The following is a 22,646-nucleotide window of genomic DNA, read 5'->3' as shown; positions in this document are numbered from 1 at the left end:
CTCATGTACACATTGCTCTAATTTCCCATGTCCTGTATCCCTCATGTCTTTTCCTTCCATTTTCGGTGAAAAGAACATGAATGTTCCCACTACCAGGCAAGTCCAGCAAAAACAAAGCTGGCAGTTTATCTGTTCACATTAACTTTCCAGCAGCAAACACATCTTTTACATTAGTCATTTCTATACATCTTTCAGACTCAAAATACCTCTAAAAATAAAATATTACAAGCAATGGTTTTTTCTCATTTGCAAATCGTTGTGAATCTTATCCTTCTATAATATGGGGAAAGATAGGTTCCCTTGTCATCCCTAGAGTCTGTGAACTCTTTAATGGTCTGAAACAGCAGAAATCTCTCCTGCCAGGGGCACAGCTCAGCTGAGAAACAAGTACTCATCATGCTTTTCCTGTGTTTCCCAACAAACCAAATGAAAACAGACCATGGAACACCACACGTGCTGACTTAAGTAGCTCTGCTCGTAATGGGAAGAACAGAACTTGACAAATAAACCAGAATAAAGTGAAACTCATGTTAAATGTAGAATTTATCCTTACAGTTTACCATCTAAAACGTACTACTGAAAACTCACAGGATGATATTTAGCTGAACTGTGCTGCTTTAAAAATGGAAGCACCAGCGTCTATTTGTATTATGACGACCAGGACAGCAGGTGATAAGCTGATTTCTCACCTGAAAAAAAGGTGTAAGCATGAAACACCACCCACTAGATCCAGCTGAGATGCTGGTTCATGCATGATGTGACAAAACTGAGAAATTCAGGATACTCTCTTGAATGTGCAGATTTTCATTAGGGCTGAAACCAGAAAAATATTCTATGGTAATTTCAGAGAGATTTGAATAAACACTAAGATACTATATTTAATTTCAAATAAATTTCCAAATGCCTAAATCCTCATTGAGTTCACCTAACACAAGTCCCGTGCAGATCACAGACACCCACTTCATATTCCAAGAAAACAGCAACATGTAGGTCATGTTGCAACCCATAAAAACCCGTGACATAATGCAAAAGGGACCTGCAAGCAGCTTTGCTGGACGCGGCTGGGGCAGGGATCCAACCACACCAAAGGCACAGATGCTTGTCAGCTCTCCACTGTGCCTCTGAAACACACACTGGACACACACTGAACTTACAGGTTTGCTCTTGAAAGCACTTCCAAATTAATTACACACTCTTTCCGGAGTTATAAGCTACCAACCAGTACCCAGCACAACTGTTCCTTCAGATGCAAATAATCCAATCTTTTTCCAGAGCAACAGTCCCCACGTACCCCGTGCTCACCTAAGACTGATTGTAACTGATCACAATTTCCTGTCAGAGAGGGGACATGAAAAGGGGATGTTATTAAGGGCTGTATTAAATAAAGCAGATTCTCAAAGAATGACTGCATCTCATTTTGTTCCTCACCAATGCACAGAGATGGAATAAAGCATCTTACAGGACCTTAAATATTAAGTACAAATAAATTCAGAGAAAAAACCCCAAGGATTTATCTACAAATCACAGAACTTAAACCAAAAATCTCATTAATGTTCATAAAAATCTAAGTGCATGTTATATATTAACATAATTTTAAGTCTTTTTATAATTTTTGTACACCAAGCCTACCCCAAATACATGCCAAACAGTACAGTATTAATTCTAATTAATTTCTATCACTTGTAACATTAAGAGTTCTTAGGATTTTGTTTACATTATAGAAAAGAAAAATTAAAAGGATTTCTGCACCCATTAAAAACATCAGCTCGATGAACATTAGCAAACCAGTGCACATACAGGGGGAAAAAACTCCAGAAAAAAATCCCAACTCTACCATTTCTTCCAATTTTATATGCTCACTCATTACTGGTTACCCTAAACCACCTGGGACCTCAATGCAATTTTCAACAACTGTTTCCTCTTCTTTTCCATTTTAATTTCCATTATTTAGCCCCTTGGTTTACAGTCCATGCAATGTAAGTTTTAACAGGTCTTTCCCTTAAACGCTTTAAGGAATACTGTAATATACCATTTCAAAAAATTAAACTAATACTTTGAGAAATGGAGTATGGGGGGAAGATATTACCTCCTGGATGGAGATAGAAGGAATGCATAAAATGAAAATGTGAGCCAACATGCATTTTAGCATCAGCTGCTCTCAATTAATTCAAATAATTCATTATCTTTTATAAAATAATCTGAGATGCTGTTATACTTTGCATTACCATTTTTAACATAAAAAAAAGATCTGGTACACCATACCAGCTCTTCTATCCTAACAATTTTCTCAGGTATATCAGTCTGCTTTATTATTCATTTCACTTCATTTCATTTTATCCAAAGTTAGAAATGGAAGTGTAGTCTAGCCAGTGCTCATTTGCATTCCTTATTTGTTGGTATTTGTTAAACTGTTAACTAAGAAGGTTTCATTGTGCAGCTGCGTAGCAGCGTGTGCTGGATTTGTGTGCCTCTTTCTTGTGAAATGCTGCTGTGTGGATAGTCACATTTATCAGTCCACTTTGGTCCTCCTGTGACCATGGCTGATGCACACTGCTCAGCACAGGGAAAGGTGATGTCCAAATACGATCTTCTAGAGGAAGAGCAGATCCTAAAGGATGAGTGACGGTTTCGCAGCAACCCACCAGTGATCCCAATGCATGGCAAGCAAACCATCAGCATCATCAGTTCTAGCGAGAAGAACTGAAAGCCCAGGTTCCTGAACACACCTCCACGTATTATTTTTCCTTCCAAGTAGACTGGATGTTTCGGAGTCCAAACTCAGACTGTGATCCACACTCTTCTGTTGTTTCCAAAGAAGCTGTGTTTATGCTTATTTGACCTGACAGTGTTCAGTGTGGCCACACCATAGAGCTTTCTCATGGTTCTTCCAGCATGCTCTTGAATTTTCTATTTTGAGCCCTACCTCCTGAAGCAAAGATTTCTAGTCCTCATATTTTAAAGGAGAAATTCAAACAGACCTTAAATATACGGAAACTAGAAGTACTACCAAAATTACATTTTTCTACCCTCATGAATTCTGGATTTTGGGAGCTGATGACAGAGAACTGCACAAATGCTTTGCACAGACCTATAAAGAGAAGGCAGCAGAGAACCTGTCTCTGAAGATGGCAAGATAAAATTGCTATAATCTGATAAAGACTCGACCTTGAAGGGATATAGATTTATAGAGGAACTTTGAAGATGTTACCTGCTTGGAATTTAAGTAGGCTATGGATTTCAAAAGACATCATGCAAACATGTACTTATAAATTCAAGTAAATAATATTAACAAAAATATTTTTTAAATTTGGTTTTTAAAACAAAATCCTTTGGTTTGCAGTCCTGTAGTACAAATCTTGCATTGTCATGCACAAAGATTAAAGAGAAATCTGATGGACCTAGAAGATACAACATCACTGAAAAATGACTCAAAATTCGGGCATCCGGTAAGGACTATTTTGCCACCTCATGACTTCACAGAGCCAATAGAAAGCAAAATATTTACCACTATTAAAAATTACCACGACTGAGTCGTGAAAGCATCTTCAGGTCTGCACAGTTTGGCTAAAAAGAAGAGGGGAAAACCCTGGGGGTTACAATTAACAAACTACTTGGATTTCAACTGCTCAAGCTACATCTGAGGTATACCAGCCTTACAGCAGTAGAATCCATTACCACACCTTTGTTACAGTTGAAGGACTATTTTTGTAACATTCTAAACCACAATATCAACTATTAAATGAATGGAGAAGAAAATTGAAAATTATTCTGGGCATCATTCTATGGTTACATTTCACAGCATTTTCCTGACTTGAATACCTTGAGGTCACTTATGCTTTGTAATGACAGAGAACTTATGCAGCATCTTTCCAGCTACACTGAAGTCTTGAGAGTAAAAAGTCTACCAGAACCCAGCATATATTTACAAATTAAAACAGCTAATCACCTCCTTAAAACACAACCACACACAACCATACATTAACCATACATACAGAAGATCCACCTTATGTTCAATTCTCAATGTGCAGGATACCAAAGTTCTTATTCAGAAAATTACTGAGCTGGGAACAGCCTCTGAAAGCAGAGGGATTATCAGAAGCCACTGAAAGGTGACAGGGGCAAGGTTCTCAGAAGGGAGGCTGAGTCAATGCATTAGCAGTATCACAGAGCTTGAAGTTAGGCTTGGTGAGGACACTGGAAATACCTGGCTCAAAATCATCTCCAAGGTGAGAGCCACATCTCTCTACCTCAGGCGCTACCAAAACCGTCAGTCAGAGAGCAGGAGGCCAGAAAGGTTGCAGTATCTGTCACTGACAGCCCACTCCTTTCTGGTAGGAGTTCTGCTGACAAGCAGGGAATCCCAGCAGACCACCAAATTGACACAGCTCTGGGAAACAGACAAAGCCAAAGGGGCAATCCATCAACAGTTCCTGGCAGCCACCTCCGCTGGGTCACTCCGATGGAAAGCCCAGCAAAAACTTCCCAGCCTTTCCTCCCTGAGGCTTCTCCCTAGGATTTTGCTTCCTGTGGAAGCAAGGGTGGAAATGGTTCCAATCACACAACTTGATTAGAATCACAGAATATCTCACGTTGGAAGGTTTCCATAAGAACCACTGAGTACAACACCCTGCTTCTCACAGGACCACATAATACAAAACCACATGACTAAGAGCACCATTCAGATAGTCCTTGAACTCTGACGGGTTTAGTGTCCCAACCACTTCCCTGGAACGTCTGTTCCAGTATCCAGCCACCCTCTCAGTGAAGCAGCATTTCCTACTGTCCAGTCTCAACCTCCCCTGATGCAGTTTCATTCCATTTCCTTGTGTCCTGCTGGTCACCAGAGAGAGGAGATCAGCACCTCCCCCTCTGCTGACCCTTGAGGAAGCTGTGGATTGTGATGGGGTCACCTCTCAGCCTTCTCTTCTCCAAGCTGAACAAAGCAAATGCCATCCCATGCTCCTCCTAAATCTTGTCCTCAAGACCTTTCCCCATCTTGGTCACCCTGCTGTGGAGACACTCTCAGTAGTGTGATGTCCTTCTTGTGTCGAGGTGCCCATGGCATCTTTGGATTAACACAGAACTACTGATGGAGTACTTGTGTCTTGTGCCCTCACTCCCAAATTTCACCAAAATCACACCTATTCCTAGAAAACCTGTTAAAATCACCAGGTGTTTACCTCACTGAAGCACCTATCTGAGCCAGGTTGAGTGCCAGAAGAGGCAGCATTTACAGCATAGCAGCCCTGGGTTTGAAATTCCTATGCAGAGGAGTAGGCCAGATCAATAGAAACAAAACCTGAGTCAGAGCAAAGCAATAAACCTCACATTACAGCCTGAAAAAGAACAAAACATTCTCCTGATGGGCTACCCTGATGCTTAGACCAAGCACAACACCTGCACCGTGGCAGAATCTGACCCAGCAAATCAGAGACGCTGAGAATGGGAGTCCAACATGTCACCTTACACTGAGGCAAGGCACCGCATCAGAATGCAAATGTTTGTTAAAAAAGCATCTCCGGGGGTTTTTTCTTACAAGAGGTCAAAGCAAATTTTTGAAATATGTAAGTTTCTATGTTCCCAACCTATAAGGTAGGAGCAGCATCTTTTAAATATTTGCATTCATAGCAAAAACCAGAAACAGGCTACAAATGAGTATTCAGTGCCATAAGGTAGGTCAAATGTAGGATCTAGATCTGTTTTAAGTGGCCAAAATGAAACCGAGGGATGGCAATCCGGTAATTTAAACATAAATTGCCAACCAGTCCAAGAGGCAGGTTTCCTCCATCAGCGGCTGTGAAAAAGGCATGCGTTGCATATACAAAGAGATGCATACTGCGGGGTCTCGTTTGCAAGACGGAATGTCTTCTCACACATAGACACGCCAGCCCCGCCAGCCCAGGAAACGTCCTGAACGTTGCGCCGGGCAGGAAGCCTCGCGTACCGGCGCGGGAGCGGCGGAGCGGGCACAGATGCGCGGCGGGTGGGCAGGAGCGCAGGGAGCGCCCGCAGGGCCCGCTGGCCTCGCTCCGCTCGGGCTCCCCCGCGGCGCCGTCACGCCGAGGCCCAGCCCGAGCTCCGCCGACCGCCACCAGCCCCGGAGCATCCCTTCCCTCGCCCGCGCCAGCCGCCGCGCCCAGCGCGCCGCGCCCGCAGCGGGCGGACAATGACCGCCAGGCGCACAATGGTGCGGGGCGCCTGCCACACCTCTCCCGCCATCTCTCCATCACCGGCGCCGGCTCCCGCTCCCCTCCCCTCCCGCCCGTCACCTCCATCGCCTCCTCTCCCCGTACGCGCCGCCGCCCCGGCCCCCCGCAGCCGCCCGGTCATTGTTCTACCGCCGCGGGCACCGGGCGATCCTCTCGGCCGCCGCCGCCGCCGCTCACCGTGCCGCCAGGGAAAGATGCCGAGCGGCGAGGGACGAGCGCGGCGCATCCATCTTCCTGCCGCCGCGGCGGCTCCAGCGCCCGCACTGGCCCCGCCGCCTCCTGCGCGCCGGCGCCGAGGCCCCGCCGCCGCCCCGCGGCCGAGGCTGCGCTGCCGGTCCGGGGCTGCGGCAGCCCCGCCCGCCCCGTCGCAGCTGCGCCCCGGCAGCGCTGGCGGCGCCGCGGGGAGCGCGGCCCGGCCCGGCCGAGGCGTGCCGGCGGGGCCCCGGGCCCTGCGGCTCCGCCAGGGCTCCCTGCCGGCGGCGTCTGACGAGCCGGCCTCTGAGGGCGAGGGGCCGCAGCCCCCGGGCCTCAGCCGGGGCGACACGAGGCGTCCGGAGCCCCCGTGGCCCCGAGCTGGAGCTCGCCCCAGGCCTTGCAACTCCCGAGGGACACGCCTCATCCTTACTCTCCATATGGACAGCGGGTCAATGGCCACAGTATTTTTTGGGAGTGTGACTTTCATCACCCTGGCGTCTACCTGTCCAGGCCGTATCTTTCCAGCTTTGAGGCAAGGACGCTGTGTGGAAGCAGCAGCACTAAATGCTTTGCACGAGCGCGGGTAAATGACATGAGTCGCTCTCCCCTTATCCATCGGCACATTAACCTCCACGTAGAGGGCCACCAAGTTTATCAAGCACAATTTGCCCCTAGTGACAACAATTTTACAAATGGTCTCATTGATATCCTCAGGTTCGCATGGAATAATTAGGAGAGCTCTTGCAAAATACATCAAGACCCGGTTTTAGTGTTTTAAAGCACCTGCCAGTAGAAATGGTTGTTGAATGGATACTATGGAACATAAAACAAGGCAGTAATCTCTATAGAGATGCAGAACTAAGGACATGGGTTCCCTCTGCTCCATGCACATGATGCAATTGCATTGTACAGGGGGCCCAGGGCTGTGACCCACAGGTTTCCTATGTGCCCACCTGTACAACTGGTCTCATGAAACACAGGAAGCTATGGCTAAATGGGAAAAGGTTTTTAAAATGCTTTGTCATTGATTTAAAGTCATGCCACAGATATAGGGATAAGGCTGTAAATTTATAGGGGTGAACACTAATTCTCTGAAATAAAGGCATAATAATTATCTTTTTGCCTCCTTAACAAAATGATCCATTATAGCTCATTTGATTCCATTGCTACAGTACACATGAAAGCTGCACCATAAAGAAGCCCAAGGACTGTAACTTCACCATTATTTTTTTTTAATTGTGCGATTCCAACTGCTTCTCTACTGAAAGCCAAAACTATCCATCAGATCTACAGTGAGAACTCTGACAGCCATCACCTTAAGCTACTTGGGATTCCTCTGGTATTTGCCAATCCTTTTACATAGCCACGGGTCCTATCTCTAAGTGCCTATTCTACTGCTTTAGCGAAACATCTCCTCCGTAGTTCAAGACAAGCAAAAGTCATTAAGTAGACAGGTAGGTAACAGTCTCTGATGAGGACAGCAGTAAGAGGTTATCCAAAGAAGTGCAGTAAAGACCAGAGGTAACTTGGCAGAATCAAACTTTAAATGTATTTTAACTCAAGCAGACAAGCTCTTCCCAATGCCTCACTGAGGAGCAGTCCTTTGTAGTGGGACATGTTTGCCCTCTGACTGGAATGACTTGGTGAGAAGTAGAGCAGGTTCTCACATCGCAGCACAGGCACTTTCACATCAGGCTGCCCTCTGCTTGTTGGGGCCCATCTGTCTTCAGCTGTGGACTCTGCTAACTCCTACCCTTCCTGTGAGGGCAACAACAAAAGGAGGAATATCCCTAGAAAGATTAAGTGGTTGCATGTCCCATCTGCAATGTCACATCCAATGCACAAGTTAGAAGTATCAGAATTGTTCATGGTGTTACAGAAGACAGATTGAGAGGGGAGACACGACGTGTGGGAGTGTTGCTGGCTGACAAGGATGCAGGAAGGAAAAAGGGAGCAGCAACATCTGTGGATGACGTTTCTCCTTGGTTGCGAAGCTGTAAGATCTGGCGCAGCAGGGCCTTTCCTTCTTCTCTAGTCTGAAATTAATTTGTAGAAAACAGAACAATACACCTATGAATGAATGGTTTCTGGGTGAAATTCAGTACATAAGCAGTGTAACTCGAAGTAGTTTGTCATTCTGTAAGGGTACGAACTATAAAAGCCATTCTCAATTCTTTTTTCTTCTGCTCCTTAGAAATGTTAAGGTAAGTCACTTTTTTGGTTTCAGTCTTTCCTCCTTTTACTCCTGATTGGGGTGTTTCTTGAGTATTTCAGAGAACAGACCCATCAACCACTGAAGCTCTCTAAATGTTCCAGCAAAAAGTAAATTGGGAAAAGTTAGAATAAGGTGAATTCAGGTCATAGAGAGCTCCAGGCAGCTTTGTCAAGGATAAGCCAAACACCCTGCACTCATCATTAGTGTCTACCACTAGGCTGAAATTAAAAATCCCAAACTGCCCACTCACAGATACATAACATCACAGAGTACGGAGTTGCACACAAAACCCAAGTACTATTATATCCTCTACGCTGTCGACACACAGAGGATGAGAAAAAATAAGTTTTAGAAGTACCACCACTACACAGTGTCTGGGTGTTTGTGACCATTTAACTACCTCCTCACCACCAAGATTTTTAGCCACCTTAAGACTGCAATGTGAAGCTTCAAATTATTTTACTTAGTGAATACCAATGAGATATGATTCAATTTCACTATCTACACCACATCCCATGACTTATATCAACTATACTCAGCATGACTTGATTAGGTATACAGGACAACCACCATTCAAGATGTGAACTGTATGGCAGACAGCCCTCATTCCTTCATAAAAGATTCCTCCTACTCTGAGGGGAGCCAAGATCAAGGTCATAGATCCCTTAAGAAAGAAGCACCAACGACTGTGCAGCTACTCACATCATTGAAGGCACAGCATTTCTGAGCACATGCTGAGGCTTCATCCCAAAGCTTACATTTGAAGTAGTACTGGGCCAGGTAACGAAATGCAGTGCTGACCTCCAGGTGCTCCACTACCTCCTACAGTGAGTGTGGTAAAAAACATCATCTGTAAGTGCCTTCCAAAGTAGTTCCACACCATGTTTACTTCTCCTTTTATTCCCAAGATGTCATCTTACCCCACAGGAATAGATATCCTGGATGTATTTGATGTAGCATTGAGCTGCCTGTTCAGATTCATTCAGCTGTTCATGCAACCTAGAAAAGGAGAAAAGTGGGTCACTGGAATAAGACTGTACTGTTGAAGACCTTGGTCTATGAGAAAGTACCTGCCCACCCTGACCTGGACTAAAGCCAGGTCCTTTCCTTCAGAATTTGCAGGATATGCAGCATGTACTGCCCCTCATGGAAAGAGATGATCCAGCCTGCATTCATGCTGACAGACAGGGAGGCAGTCAGATAGTGACTAGACAGCTAGAAGCAGTCACAACCAAAGCAGGCACCTTTTGTTTATTGTGTTGCATTTTCAACCTCCTAAGAGACCTTTGCTATTCTACTTACTCGCTGTTTCCTCCAGTGCTCCTTCTTCCCCTGCTGCAGCCCAAATTTGTACAGCAGTTTCACTTTTCACTTGCCCCTTTTTTCCCCTTCACTTTTCCCACTTTATATTACTTTATCCGCACCAAAAAAATTAGTGCAGATGTCACAGTATTCACGTTAGACCTTTTCCAATGTCACAGCCGTATACTAGAGAAGAAAAATAATATCAAACTACAATTTTGTACATCATCTACCATCATGGGCTGCTTTTAAGCTGCAATACGACAAATACAATTGCTAGCACTGGCAGCTCAAATGACCTCAGGATTTAGAAATCCTTTGCAACCCACATTATGCTATCATTCTCTTTAGTTATCCTGATGGAAACAAATATAAAGCTGGACACCAAAATTTGCAGTCGCTACAGCCCTAAAGATACCAATTCTTACACAGCTTCAAAAGTAATAGTGCCTAACAGCAATTCTACTTGCTAATGTTCTGCATTTTATCATTAGGTATCAAAGTGCAACTTGCATTTAACACAACCCTGACAGTTCAGTCAGGGTACATACTCACTTGGCAAGTTTCACAAGTGCCATTTTCTCCACATCTCCCACCGCATAAGCTCTCCAATAGCACTGTCAAGTAAAGAAAGTCAGTCAAGCATGCCACAAAAATTACTCCAGCTCATGACTCCAGCATGCAAGTCAGAAACAAAGAACTACAGGGTTTTTTAGCAAAAGGGGCATGTATCTGTAGACAGCTTCTTATTTATCAGCTGCTCTAGTTATACTGCAGCAGTACTTCCCCAACTGTAGCTGCCAACGAGTTCAGGTAGCACTAGCTACATAATTTTGCTGCAATTTCACCTAGTGTTCTGGGAGACACTCTGAAGTCTTACACATCAGTTCTCACCTTCTTAGCTTCCACCAACTGATTGAGCTTCTCATAGCATTCTCCTAGAGCAACCAGCATACGAGAATCATTTGGTCTGTAAAAGAGCAATTCTTCAGATACTTTAATGGACTGCCAGTTGATCTCAGGGTAAGGGGAAGGTAGGGGGATGGGGGTGGTCAGGGGAAAAAAAATCTACAGCTGGCAGGTTGTCATCCTTTTGCATAAAACATCACTCATACTCCTGACCAGTCATCCTCAACATTTAACTGACAAAGCTTTCATTAACAGTTAACTAACACAACTAAAAGGATTTGGAACAGTGAGACTGCACACATCACAAAGCATCGATGATTTTTTCCTTCCCCAACTTAGTTCTTGTATGTAAATTCCTTAGCCAGTATCAACCATGTCAGAATGAAGACCAATAAACACAGCTCCATTCTCAACTCTACCTGAGCTGGTGGGCTCGTCGGTAGTAGTAGAGACAGTAAAATGGCATTTTGAGGATTTCATAGGTTTGCCCCAAGCCATACCATGCTCTGTAGTCCCTTTTGTTCACCTCTATGGCATGCCTGTCAAAGAAAAGGAGATGGACTAGACAGAAAGTCAGGATCAAAACCAGGTCCAGCAAAACACTAAGAAAAAACAGAAGATACTATTTCAGAAGCAAACACCGTTTGGTGCAGTACATGAGCGTATGGTACCTATAAGCCTGGATAGCTGCAGATGTGTTCTTCATTTCCATATACTCATGTCCCATAAGTGTCCAGGCTCCTAGATAACGTGGATTCAGTTTCAAGGCCCTCTGGAAATAGAGCGCTGCTTTTTCATGCTGGGAACGCAAGCTATAATAATTTCCTAAAGTAAAAGTCATGATATTTAAGTAAATTTTAAAAGCCCACAACCAACCAAAAAAAAAGGCTACACCAATAGAGAAATAGAAAAAAGGATGTAATATGTATTATCTACTACCGCCTAACAAATTGTAAAGACGCCTAATAAAGACAGAACTGATTCAAACCTCGAAAGACATAATTGCACTCTGTTCACCAGTGTTCTGGTCAATTTTTTTCCAGCTGTACCGATCAATTTATGATTCCATCCCCCTGGAATGGCATGATCTAACAAATTAATTTCCTGCTCCTGACACACAAGTATTTCCATTAGAGTTTGAAGACTATAAAGGGATTTTCAGGTACACAGGTCTCCTTTCTGCCCTAGTAATATTACAGCAGCTTTCAGAGAGAAATGAGTGAAAAGGGTACTCTGTCATTTAGTCTGCTTTTCAGGCTGCCTGAGTCCACATTCACTAAGTGGTGACTTTGATTGCCTTGCTGGCTGATCACTTCCACAAGTGTTTCCAAGATTCCCTCACACAGCCTACAGACAGCAAAATAAGATGTAAAAATAACACGTTAAAGAACTGGCTCTCACCAATTACACAGCAGGTCTCAACACGGTACTTGTCTATCTCACAGAGATTATGAGCCAGGTAGCTCAACTCAGGCTTCATGCTCTAGCGGAACAAAACATTAAAGTGATGAGACAGAGAGTACACTATATTTTGAAAGAAAACCTAAGCAACTGGCAATGCATACAGTGCGTCTCTTCCACGGAGTTGAGAAGTGGAAAGCCTGTATTCAGAGAGGCCAGACAGCACCAGCTGCTTTGCCAGTGTTTAACATACCTCCAACAAACACTACCACTATGCACAGGCCACAGGAAGAGTGCTTACCCTTACGTAGAGCAAGTTGGAGAAAGTGTCCATGTTTTCTATCCTGTAAGGATCTTGTTTCCTCAACTCATTAAAGATGGATAAAGCTTTGTCAATATCTGAAGAAAGAACAGCATATGGGACACCAACAACCACAAATGCCAAGTTTGCATTAAAAGGGTCATTCCTACTTAGTATCACTGACCTCTTATATTGTGGTAAGCAACTGCAATCTGAGAGATGATATAAGTGCTTTTGGAAAATCCTGCATCAATGAGACTCTGATACTTCTGCAGAGCTTCCTCTATCAGCTGCAGCTCTGTATAAATGTGTGCAAGAAAGAACTCTTTCATCCAAGTATCTGGCAAGGACAGGAACTTCAACTAGCAAGAATCAAAGAAGAGGAGGAAGAGATGACAATCAGAAGTATTCTACAAGCTACACACGGCAAAGAATCCATTATCTTCCCTCCCATGACTTAGTTAGATGGTCCTGAGGTAGGAGGCTTTCCTGCAGACACTTTCTTAAACCCATTTGGTAAATTGGGGAAGAAACTGTCTTCAAATATGACATCACCTGCCTCTTGCTTCAGCCATTAAATTCAGAAGTCCTTTGAAAGACTGCACTTTCTTCCTATGTTTGAACATCAGCATCATAACACTAATTTCAATGAACTAAGTGAGCAGACTGAAAATTAGATAATAAAAAATGCAATTCCCTGTTTCCACATATTGGTAATACTCTCTTCTGCATCACTTTTTTAAACCTTTTTTTAAAGTACTGTTTTAAATACTTCATCAGCCAGAATTTACTGAAGAATTCCAGAAGTGGACTCAAATTCCATGCAGAAAGAAAAATAATCTATTTTGGTTTTATATCTGAAGTTTGTTTCTTTGATACAATTCACCTCCTATGTGTCTTCGCACATTATCATTTCAGTTTTGAAAGTAATGATTCCATTTATTGTTTCAAAAGTGCTCAGGAACTGAGGAACTAGAACCAGATTAAGAAAATAAAAAAGAGAAGTCTCTCAGGAGGATCTCCTTCATGTGACAAGGTGATAACCCCAGCGACAACTACTTCCAAAACACATGAATTAGAAATTTCTTAAACCACTTTGTGGGTGAATGGTAAGAAATTAGCCCTGCCTGTATAAAGATTCTCAAGCTACAGCATGGCAAGTAATTGAAGATAAAAAAGAATTTAGCAATATAATTTACAGTTGTGGATTGCCTTGCCTGACAGTGTCTCAGGGAATGAAGCAGTGGGCATCAGTCTTGTGGCCACAGAATCACTGGTCACTGAATCGGGCTAAACTCTTGAGATTTGTTACCACGTCTTGGTATCTCCAAAGTTTTACCATCTCTTTATCTGTAATCAAGTTGCAAAGTTCCAGCCAGGCTCCCCAGTGCAAAGGCAGGGCATGAGCAGCTTCAACAAACACATCTATCGCTTCTTTCACCAGGTCCAGTTTCCGCAGCACAACACCGTATCTGTAAAAAAAAGATTCAGGTTGACAAGAGTCATGAAATTCTGCATATCCACACAAATATATAAGAAATACATGGAGACACTTACAGATAAAGGCCAAATCCATCCAGTTCCTGTGCCTTGTGTTTCTTGCTGAGCTCAACTCTCAATTCTCGTAGAGCTTCATTTTTCACCTGTCCTTTTTCCAGAGGTCCTACAAGAGGAGAAAGTCACACAGCTAGCTTTCAATAAGGAGTCTCACCACAGCAATGCAAAGTCTAGGGTACGTTCAGAATTATCACTGACATGACACGAAAGCTTCCCAGCCTGTGTTTATTTACCCTATTTTAAAGAAAATCACTTAGTCTAGTCACCCAGTTTAAAAGAAGACCTAATAAATGAAAATCTATTAAGCCAATGAATCAAAATTCATTGGCTCTAACTAAGCCAATGAATCAAAAGAGAATGAAAGAAATCATGTTACAGCACACTATTATCCAAAAAATTGAGGGGAAAGCCATTGACCCAAGATGAGTAACCTGAAGTGTCAACAGCAAAAGCTTCATTATCCTGTCATGTGTTTCTTGACACCAGAGACTTACCCAAACTATCAACTGTCTCATCATCCTTCTTCTTCTCCCCTGACTGTGGAAAAGAAAGGAAACCCAAGATTACATTACAATAGTATATTTCCTATGTTTGCTGCAGCATCTGCAGCAGTGTGTAAACTGAGTCTTCACAGAGAGCACAGTTCTGAAAACAACAGCCTATCTTTCTTTACCCCAACACAGAGCTTGGACTTCAAGCTGGTCATTAGGAACAGAATAAGCAAAAAAATGGATATGCCAGGGAGGAGTAGGAGGCAGAGGAGTTCAGTGCTAGGAGGCAACCTGTTTTTCTACCTTACCAGGTATCTGGAGTACATGTACAAGAAGTAAGCTTTCTGGCTCTTGCAGCCCTGTAAAAAGTAGGCAGCCCTGTCATATTCCTTGAGATCAAAGTAAGACTTGGCCAACGTGTAGGCATCGAGGTCACGAGCATCCTCCTGCAGGGACACACAAGAGTTTTAAGACCCGAGAAGCTCTGACACACTTTAGGAAAATCATGGTTACAAACACAGCAATGAAATTACTCCACAAGCTAAAAATGTAGTTTATGCAACTTTATAGATGGTTTGAGTACTATCAGAAAAGTTTCTTCACTCCCTCACATGATCTGATTCTAGAGTTCTCAAATGACAAGTACAGACTATTTAGGAACATTTAAAATAAACTGTGAGGTTCCAGAAACAAACTGTGGCAGGCTTAGCTATTCAATTAGTATGAAGGACCATAAACAAGAAACCTGCTCAGGAATTCCATATAAAAGAATATTAATCTGCTAACACACAAGAGAACACTTCCTTGGCTATTATACCTTGAAATTTATGACATGCTACACTTCTATAATACACCAGAACAAGCACATACCTATGCGTTCTACTGTATTTCTACATAGGTGGGGATGGAAACACAACTTGTTTCTCTTGTGTCCTGACGAGCACAAGTTTAATGGCAAAACATAATTTGTATTAAAAAAAAACCTTTAACCTTAGTAAAGAGGAATAAAAATAAAGTAATGTGTATGTGATTTCAAATTTGACTTACAGAGTGCCTCATTTAGGACACAGCAACAGAAAATGCTTTGGTCTGGGAAAGCACATTCAGCTCTGTCACCCATTGAGCACGCTATGGAAAGGACGCTCCCAGCATTATGGCAGGATTGGAGCACAGGGAGACTCCCCCCGTGGGATCTGGGACACTGTAATCACGTATTCTCCTCCATAGTTAAGACTAAACAGCCCACCCCCAAGAGCTGCAGCACCCTCTCCCAGAGCTCACAGCCACTTTTCCCAGGCACAGCCTGGGCCCGTACCTCGGTGAGCACGGGGGGAGGCGGCAGCTCACTCAGGGGCAGTGGCTCCAGGGCGAATGCAAGCTCAGCAGCCCTGAGGGAAAGAGAGCATTAGAATCATCGGATCACCAAGGTTGGAGGAGACCTGTAAGATCAAGTCCAACCGCCAGCACAGCCCTACTACTAATCCCTAAACCACACCACCGAGCGTCAGATGCAGACACCTCTTAAGCACCTCCCTGGGAAACCTATGCCAGTGCCTGACCACCTGAACAATGAAAAAAAAATTCCATTATCTTACTGAATCTCCCCTATCTCGAGGCCATTTCCTCTGGTTCCCTCCCTGCAGGGACGGTAGAAGCGCCTGGCTCCCCCCTCACTGCACCCTCCTTTCAGGGAGTTGTAGAAGAGAATGAGGTACCCGCGAGCCTCCTCGAGACTAAACAAACCCAGCGCCGTCCCGTCCTCCCTCTCGGCACAGAACGTGCTAACCGGGGGTCCCACGAGCTGGGGCCCGGCCAGCTGAGCCCGGCTCCGCTCACCACTTCCCGCTGTGCTGCAGCCCGCGCTCGCGGCTCCGCTCGGCCACGCTCAGCAGCTGCTTCTTGATCTCCCGCAGATCCGAGAAGTCGCTGCCGCCCGCCGCCGCCACCATTGCCGCCGCCGCCATCGCGCCAGCCCGGCCAATCACAGCCCCACCCGCCGGTCTGCCCAATCACAGCCCCGTGCACTGCGCGCCCACCCGCCGGCCCGACCAATCACAGCCCCATCCGGCGGTCTGCCCAATCACAGCCCCGTACACTGCGCACCCGCCAGCCGGTTCGGCCAATCATCGCCCCGCACACGGCACTCCCCCGCCCCTACACGAAGTCGTCACCTTGGGCGGGTCCAAGAGGTCTCGCGACCAATCTCAGGCGCGCCCAGGAGTGCTGCCGTCTGATTGGCCGGTTGTGGAGGGCGCGCCCGGAAGCCCTGCCGTCTGATTGGCCGGCTGTGGAGGGCGCGCCCGGGAGCCCTGCCGTCTGATTGGCCGGCTGTGGAGGGCGCGCCCGGGAGCCCTGCCGTCTGATTGGCCGGCTGTGGCCGGGCTCAGGCCCTGCTCTCGCTGGCGCTGAGGGATCGGGGCGCTCCGACACCGAGAAACACCCCGCTTCCCGATTTCTTGTTTAATTCCTAGCTGACTGGGGAAATACTCAGTTTATGCCACTCTGCCCTCAGGTTCTAGTCTTCAAGATCAGTTGATTGTTTCTTAAGGAGGTATTTCAATTTGCCTGTGTATTGATAACACCGTCGCATTTGGTATAATTTCAAATTTTTTACTCACATACTGCTACTTCCTGTGCTAAAAGCCATAATTTAAAAACGTTAAATAGAATCAATGGGTGTTTGTTTCTAACAGTACAGAAATTGAAGCGCTTTTTTTGGGATGGTTGTGCTCCAGAGCTTTTTAAGCTTTTCTGGAAAAGTAACAATATACCTGTATGCTTATCCTAGGGTCAGAATGTCAACTTTAATTATCACTTTTAAAACAGAAGTGAAGAAAAAATAGTGTAAAATTTCATTTTGTATGTCATTTGCAAGTTACACTTTTTGATTTTTTTCTTCTTCTGATGGTAAGGGCAATAAATATTCTGTAGCAGGAAAGTGTCCTTCATAATCACTTTTACTGCAGAAACGACTTGAACAAGAGGAGCCAGTGTTTGAACTGGCAGCAAGTTCACTGGAGATGAAAGGAGTGTCGCTGCTGAGCATGGTGTCATTGTACGTAATTTGTTATTATCATAACAAAAGATTTTTGGCTTTTTGATGAGCTGTGAATGTCATTAATTCTTACACTGACTCCAGTATAGAGTCTAAGGCTACCACTGGCCTTCACTTTATTGATGACTACTATAAAAATTTCAAGGTTGTGTTGATCTGGAACCATTTCATCTGGACCCACCTGCTGAAATTAAGGTTGTTCTACGAAGGTTTACAGAGATAGACAATGCCCAGTTTGTTGTTAAAGCGGGAAATGATGAGTTATTTATAGTCTTCCATGTTCTTTCAAATAGACAAAGCAAATTAGACCATTATTTGAAGTATAATTTCAGCGTTACAAGGGGTTTTCCCTCTCTTCATTTCAGCCAAATGTGTTGCAAGTTCAGTTGTAGCTTTGATATAAGTTACTGCTATTACTCAGCCAGCCCATATATCCAAAATGTAAATAAAAACTTCTTTGTTGTTGTCACTACGCAGATGGGTCTAGTCAATACAATGCCTGACTTATACCTCATTCTTTCTCTCTTTGTCCCGTCCGAAAACACATGTGGAAAGAGCCTCAGAATCTTTTTCTGATGATAGATTTTTGTTGTACTTACCATCTCTTTTATGTTCTCCATATGTAGGGATCAGCTGTGTTCTGTGCTCCTAAACATTGTATTTGATATTTGTTTGATAATTACATTGGTCCCTTCATTGGACTCAATGATCTTAGAACTCTTATCCAACCTAAATGATTCTGTGATTCTCTGCTGGTTTTAATTTAAGGATATTTGGTTTTTATATGAATACAAAGAGTGATATTTAAAGAAATTTGTATGTGTGTGTGAGGTCTATGAAGTAATTTTATCAAAGTCTGTTTATCTTCAGTTTTGGGCCCACCGGGTATCATGTGCTGTTTTCCCGATGGAAACGGTCACGATACATTTGAAGTGAGATTTCAGTACGAACTATGGTACCTGCTGCAAAAATGCACAAAGTGCTACTTGTCTTCTTGCTGAAATCTAGGCAAAATACCCTTTGTGTGAGGTTCCTGCTGTGTGAGCCCTGGGCAGCTGTGATCCAGCTGTTCTTATGACTACTTCTCTCGAAGTACAGCGTTTCTGGCAGCTGTGAAATACTGAACTGTTCAGTGAGAAAACGTGTTTAATTGTTGGTACCTGATCAGACGGCTTTGAGTCCCTGGAGCAGTACAGCAGCTGCCGGAATCGGCGTTTGTGGTTCCAGCTGCTCAGCAGCAGATGGCGCTTTGCGCTCGCCAAGCTGCCAGAAGAGGGGGAAAGGAAAGTTCGTGTTGGCTAAGTTCAGTAATTCACTCGCTTAAGACTTGCTTCATAATGAGAACTCGTAATTCTTCCTGTCATTCCATTCTGTAACAGATGGCTCTGAAGTGACACCCGAAGCTGGCTTTTAGAGCCAGTAGACTAATGAAATCCTCTGTGCAGGAAAACAGATAGTGTCCTGGGGAAATACAGATTAACTGAGCAGTACTAACTGGGTGCTCTGGGAAGGAGGGAACTTGTGCCCCACGTTATTGCGCAGCTACCTGGATGAGATTGTCTCTAGTCCCTCAGAGAAACATGTTGTCAAAAACGAGGATGGTCAGTGGTGGAAGGGTTGGAATTGTGTCCACCATACCAGTGGGTTGTGTAGGTGCTTCAAAAGGATTTTTTTTTCAGAGTTGATGTCTTCAAATGTACAGCTGATGCTCGATGAAATCCTATGTAAGTGGTCTTTACCAAGTGAAGCGTCTTGCCATAGTTAGTTTCATCTGTTGACAGAGAATTGAATTTCGTTATTATGATGAGGTAAAACTGTGCTTTTTAACTTTTTTTAAAGATTGGCTGTGATTGCAGTGTCTTATATAATTTTACACTGATAAGTCTGCTGTGATAAGGACTTTTCTACTATTGGTTGTACTCTCCATTTAGCATAGTTAACGCAACTCCCACTTTTGCTTTTTGCAGTCTGCTGGGACATCATTAATGTTAAAACTTGGAAACCATGTGGCCCTAAAGTATGAGAGGAAACCATTTATACTTGGTTTGAACTGAGATGAAAGAATAAATTTGCGCCAACTGGTGATCGTTTCAAAGGGTAGGAGACCTGAATTCCAAGAAATCTGCCTATGACTCAACTAATACAACATTATGACATCAGGGTAGGCTATTGTGTAGTCAGTAATGTTGGTTTTCCCCTCCCTCTCTTGTTCAGATCTCAGTTGTTTTCTTGGGAGGTTAATTGAGATGAAGTGACATAAAATGCCTCTGCGGGCCATGGACTGATGCAGCAAAAGTGTTTATTGTGCCTGAATCACCTCCCCATATCTGAAAAATTCATTGACTCATGCCATATATTTTCTAGTTTTGAGAGATTTGATTTAAATGCAGCTTTTGATGAGCTTGGAAGTAGTAGCAGTTAGGCATGCATACCTGGGCCACATGCTCTGAGAAAATCAGCATGGACCATTTGCTTAGCATAATGCCCACTAAGCCCTCTGGGTATCACAGTGAGATTGTTAAGAATCATGCAGATACTTCATATGCTGTTATTCAAGAACCTTCATATGGTTGCTAAACTGCAGTTCCCTATTTAATGGAGCATGGACTTGCTTCCTTTTCAGGGGACCAAGAAGTTTGTTTAACCAGTTGTCAAAATTATGGTTAGGCTGAATGTTAGGAACTAGGAATTTGTTTGACTGGGTTGTATTTGGTGTGCTGCTGTGCATCCTTGAAGTCATGGATACACTACTGCAGCATCCTCTCTGAAAGATATCCCTTCATCTGCCGAAGGAAGGCAGCTGAACATACATTCTCCTCTTGTGTGTTATCACTGAAAGCAAAGCAGGTTAGCTTTAATCACCATGGTGTTTCCGTGGGCTAGAAATGTATAGCCATTTGAAGGATACGTGTGTTTTAAAATTGCTCAATATTTCTCTGAAATCATCTTCCCACACTGCTGTTGCACTGTTAAGGGACATGAGTAGGAAGATTCTGTATTCAAAGGCAAAGAGGAGGCTTTTCATGCTCACTGAATCAATGCCTTCTGCCTAACTGAAAACTGAACCTAAATCAAGTGGCTGTGTCGCTGCTTAATAAATTGAATTTCTTCTAGTAGTTTCACTTCAAAAAATATTGGTGTCCTGTCCTCCTTCAACCTCTTGGCCACTCCAAAGAAGCAAGCTACAAGAGGTATATTGGTACCTAGCTCATAGGATTAATTCAGTAACTAGCAAAGAAGAGTCCAAGGAGGACTGAGTCTGAGAGTCTGGAGTTTTCAGTGAGTGACAGGTAGAATAATCAGGGATGATTGGACTGAATCCAGCCAGTTTATAAATGGAGAAGTCAGCACTGGTAGCATGTCACAAGAGTGTAAGCACAAGATTTATTCAAGGAATATTTAATTAAACTGGAAGGTAATGGAAGATACAGTGTATAGCTCTTCCATTACAGAAAGTACTGGATTGCTTAGATTATTTATTACTGGGGAGAAATAATGGCTTCATGTTTTTTCCAAGACACAGAATTAAAGTGATATGACATTTTAAAGCTACACAGATTGCATTGATCTGAACTTCAGAATTTTCACTAAGCTGGGTAGTGTCCTTCTGTAGATCTACTTGTTTCTGATCTTGTTAGATAAAACATTTCAGAGGAAAGATTTGACTTTGGTTTGCAACATCCACTCTATGGTGCAGAAAATTTGTAGTGTAGCTGCTGTATGCTGCCTTTAAAGATAAAACTCAACACAGTAAAAATAACTTTCTGGTTAGGGGACTAAGACACTGTTGCTACAGAGTGGGAAGTGGTTTCAATTTTTGTCATGAGAAGTGTATGCTGCAGCATGTTATGTTGCCACGTTAAATCTCGTACCAGTTATAGGAGTCCTCAGTTGAGTATTTTACATTTGCTAATTTCAATTTAGATTTGTATTCTCTGCAGAGCTGTTAAACACAGAATAAAAACTGTTGGTCTGGGATGACTGATGGGCTCTTGAGTAATGACGCCTGGCACTGAAATGGCAAAAAGGGGTGAATCTGCTGTTGCCGGTATGGGGGCTGCAGAGTTTCACAGGATGGAGCAGCTGTATGTAAAGATGCTTTTCAGACACTCTTAAGGTAGCTGTGAAAATAATACTATTAATACATGTTGGAAAACCAGTGAGGTTTTAATAGAAGTAAATGTGCTTCTCCAGCCTGTGGGCTGCCAGTCCCATTTGGGAAGGCATCTACGTTAATCTGACATCTTGTTTAGCACTGATAACACTAGAGAGTCCAATTAAAATATTTCAAGAAGACATCCCTATACAAGACTACACTGATTGTCCGCTAATGTGTATTGAATTTTAGCTAAATACAGCCCCGGGTGCTGTGCTGGAAAGCAGGAAAGCTTGCTATTCAAGCTCTTAATTCCTTTTATATTGATTTGGCTGCTAATGATACAACCTTCTACTCTAATTAACTGACATCTGCATTAGGATGAAAAAGAGCCCCCTGCTTGAAGCTGTCCACTTGTTTGTGTTATGAAATGTGTCCTTCTATTATATTTTACGCAGATTAGGTCAGTCTGTGCAAAATAGACCATCTGAAGGATTGACTTTACTTTTAAATACCTTGTAAAGCAAGTTTATCTTTCTGCTGTCTCCATTTGTGCCTGTTTTTCCAGGGCTTGTGTTGCTTGGAAGCCTGTCCAGAGCTGGTTCACTGACTGGGTGCTTTTCTAAACCTTCCTTCCCAATGGACTTTGACTGATCTAAGCCTGCCAAGCAAAGTGTGAATTGAGATAAAGATGGGCTATGAAGACCTGAGGATAATGGGTCCTTTTGTATGGTTCAGGTTATGAAACAACTGAGATGTGAGGGACTTAAATCAAGCCAAAAACATTGCTACATTGAAATAAGCAATCTGCTTATGAAACCATGTTGCCAAAATTACAAACCACCGGTTCTCAGTTTGAGAGATTTTGATGTCAGCATATGAAAAAAAATAAAATACATGCTTTTTTGCATCACT

General features: G+C 43.5%; 2 protein-coding genes across 2 annotated transcripts in view; both read right to left on the bottom strand.

The window, feature by feature from the left end:
- Window positions 1-6,467, bottom strand: part of JAKMIP2 (janus kinase and microtubule interacting protein 2) — a 40,789-nt gene extending 34,322 nt beyond the window's left edge. Inside the window, exon 1 of the mRNA XM_066197329.1 lies at window positions 6,387-6,467. The gene's annotated coding sequence lies outside the window, so the exon portion shown is untranslated. The remainder of the gene's footprint in view (window positions 1-6,386) is intronic.
- A 685-nt stretch (window positions 6,468-7,152) lies between these two features.
- Window positions 7,153-16,553, bottom strand: CDC23 (cell division cycle 23). The gene is made up of 16 exons (XM_066197332.1): window positions 16,417-16,553; window positions 15,896-15,968; window positions 14,889-15,026; window positions 14,584-14,626; window positions 14,090-14,195; window positions 13,872-14,004; window positions 12,717-12,894; window positions 12,533-12,630; window positions 12,232-12,313; window positions 11,502-11,655; window positions 11,250-11,369; window positions 10,816-10,891; window positions 10,477-10,538; window positions 9,540-9,618; window positions 9,322-9,441; window positions 7,153-8,440 (listed from the first exon to the last, which is right to left on the bottom strand). The coding sequence occupies exons 1-16, from the start codon at window positions 16,542-16,544 to the stop codon at window positions 8,270-8,272; spliced, it is 1,761 nt and encodes a 586-aa protein (XP_066053429.1). The 5' UTR covers window positions 16,545-16,553; the 3' UTR covers window positions 7,153-8,269.
- Window positions 16,554-22,646: the final 6,093 nt, after the last annotated feature.

The sequence above is a fragment of the Chamaea fasciata genome, unplaced genomic scaffold, assembly GCF_029207755.1.
Source record: "Chamaea fasciata isolate MVZ Bird 193981 ecotype frontalis unplaced genomic scaffold, bChaFas1.0.hap1 SCAF_15, whole genome shotgun sequence".
Lineage (NCBI taxonomy): Eukaryota > Metazoa > Chordata > Aves > Passeriformes > Sylviidae > Chamaea > Chamaea fasciata.
This window is presented reverse-complemented; position numbering and strand designations above follow the sequence as displayed.

What these genes read in the sequence shown, in the direction of transcription:
- CDC23 (XM_066197332.1), bottom strand. Translation starts at nt 16,544, where the DNA reads ATGGCGGCGGCGGCAATGGTGGCGGCGGCGGGCGGCAGCGACTTCTCG. An exon ending in CGACGAGCCCACCAGCTCAG is followed by an intron (nt 10,892 to 11,249) that starts GTAGAGTTGAGA and finishes GCTCTTTTACAG; the next exon opens with ACCAAATGATTCTCGTATGC. An exon ending in AGGATATCTATTCCTGTGGG is followed by an intron (nt 9,442 to 9,539) that starts GTAAGATGACAT and finishes CACTCACTGTAG; the next exon opens with GAGGTAGTGGAGCACCTGGA.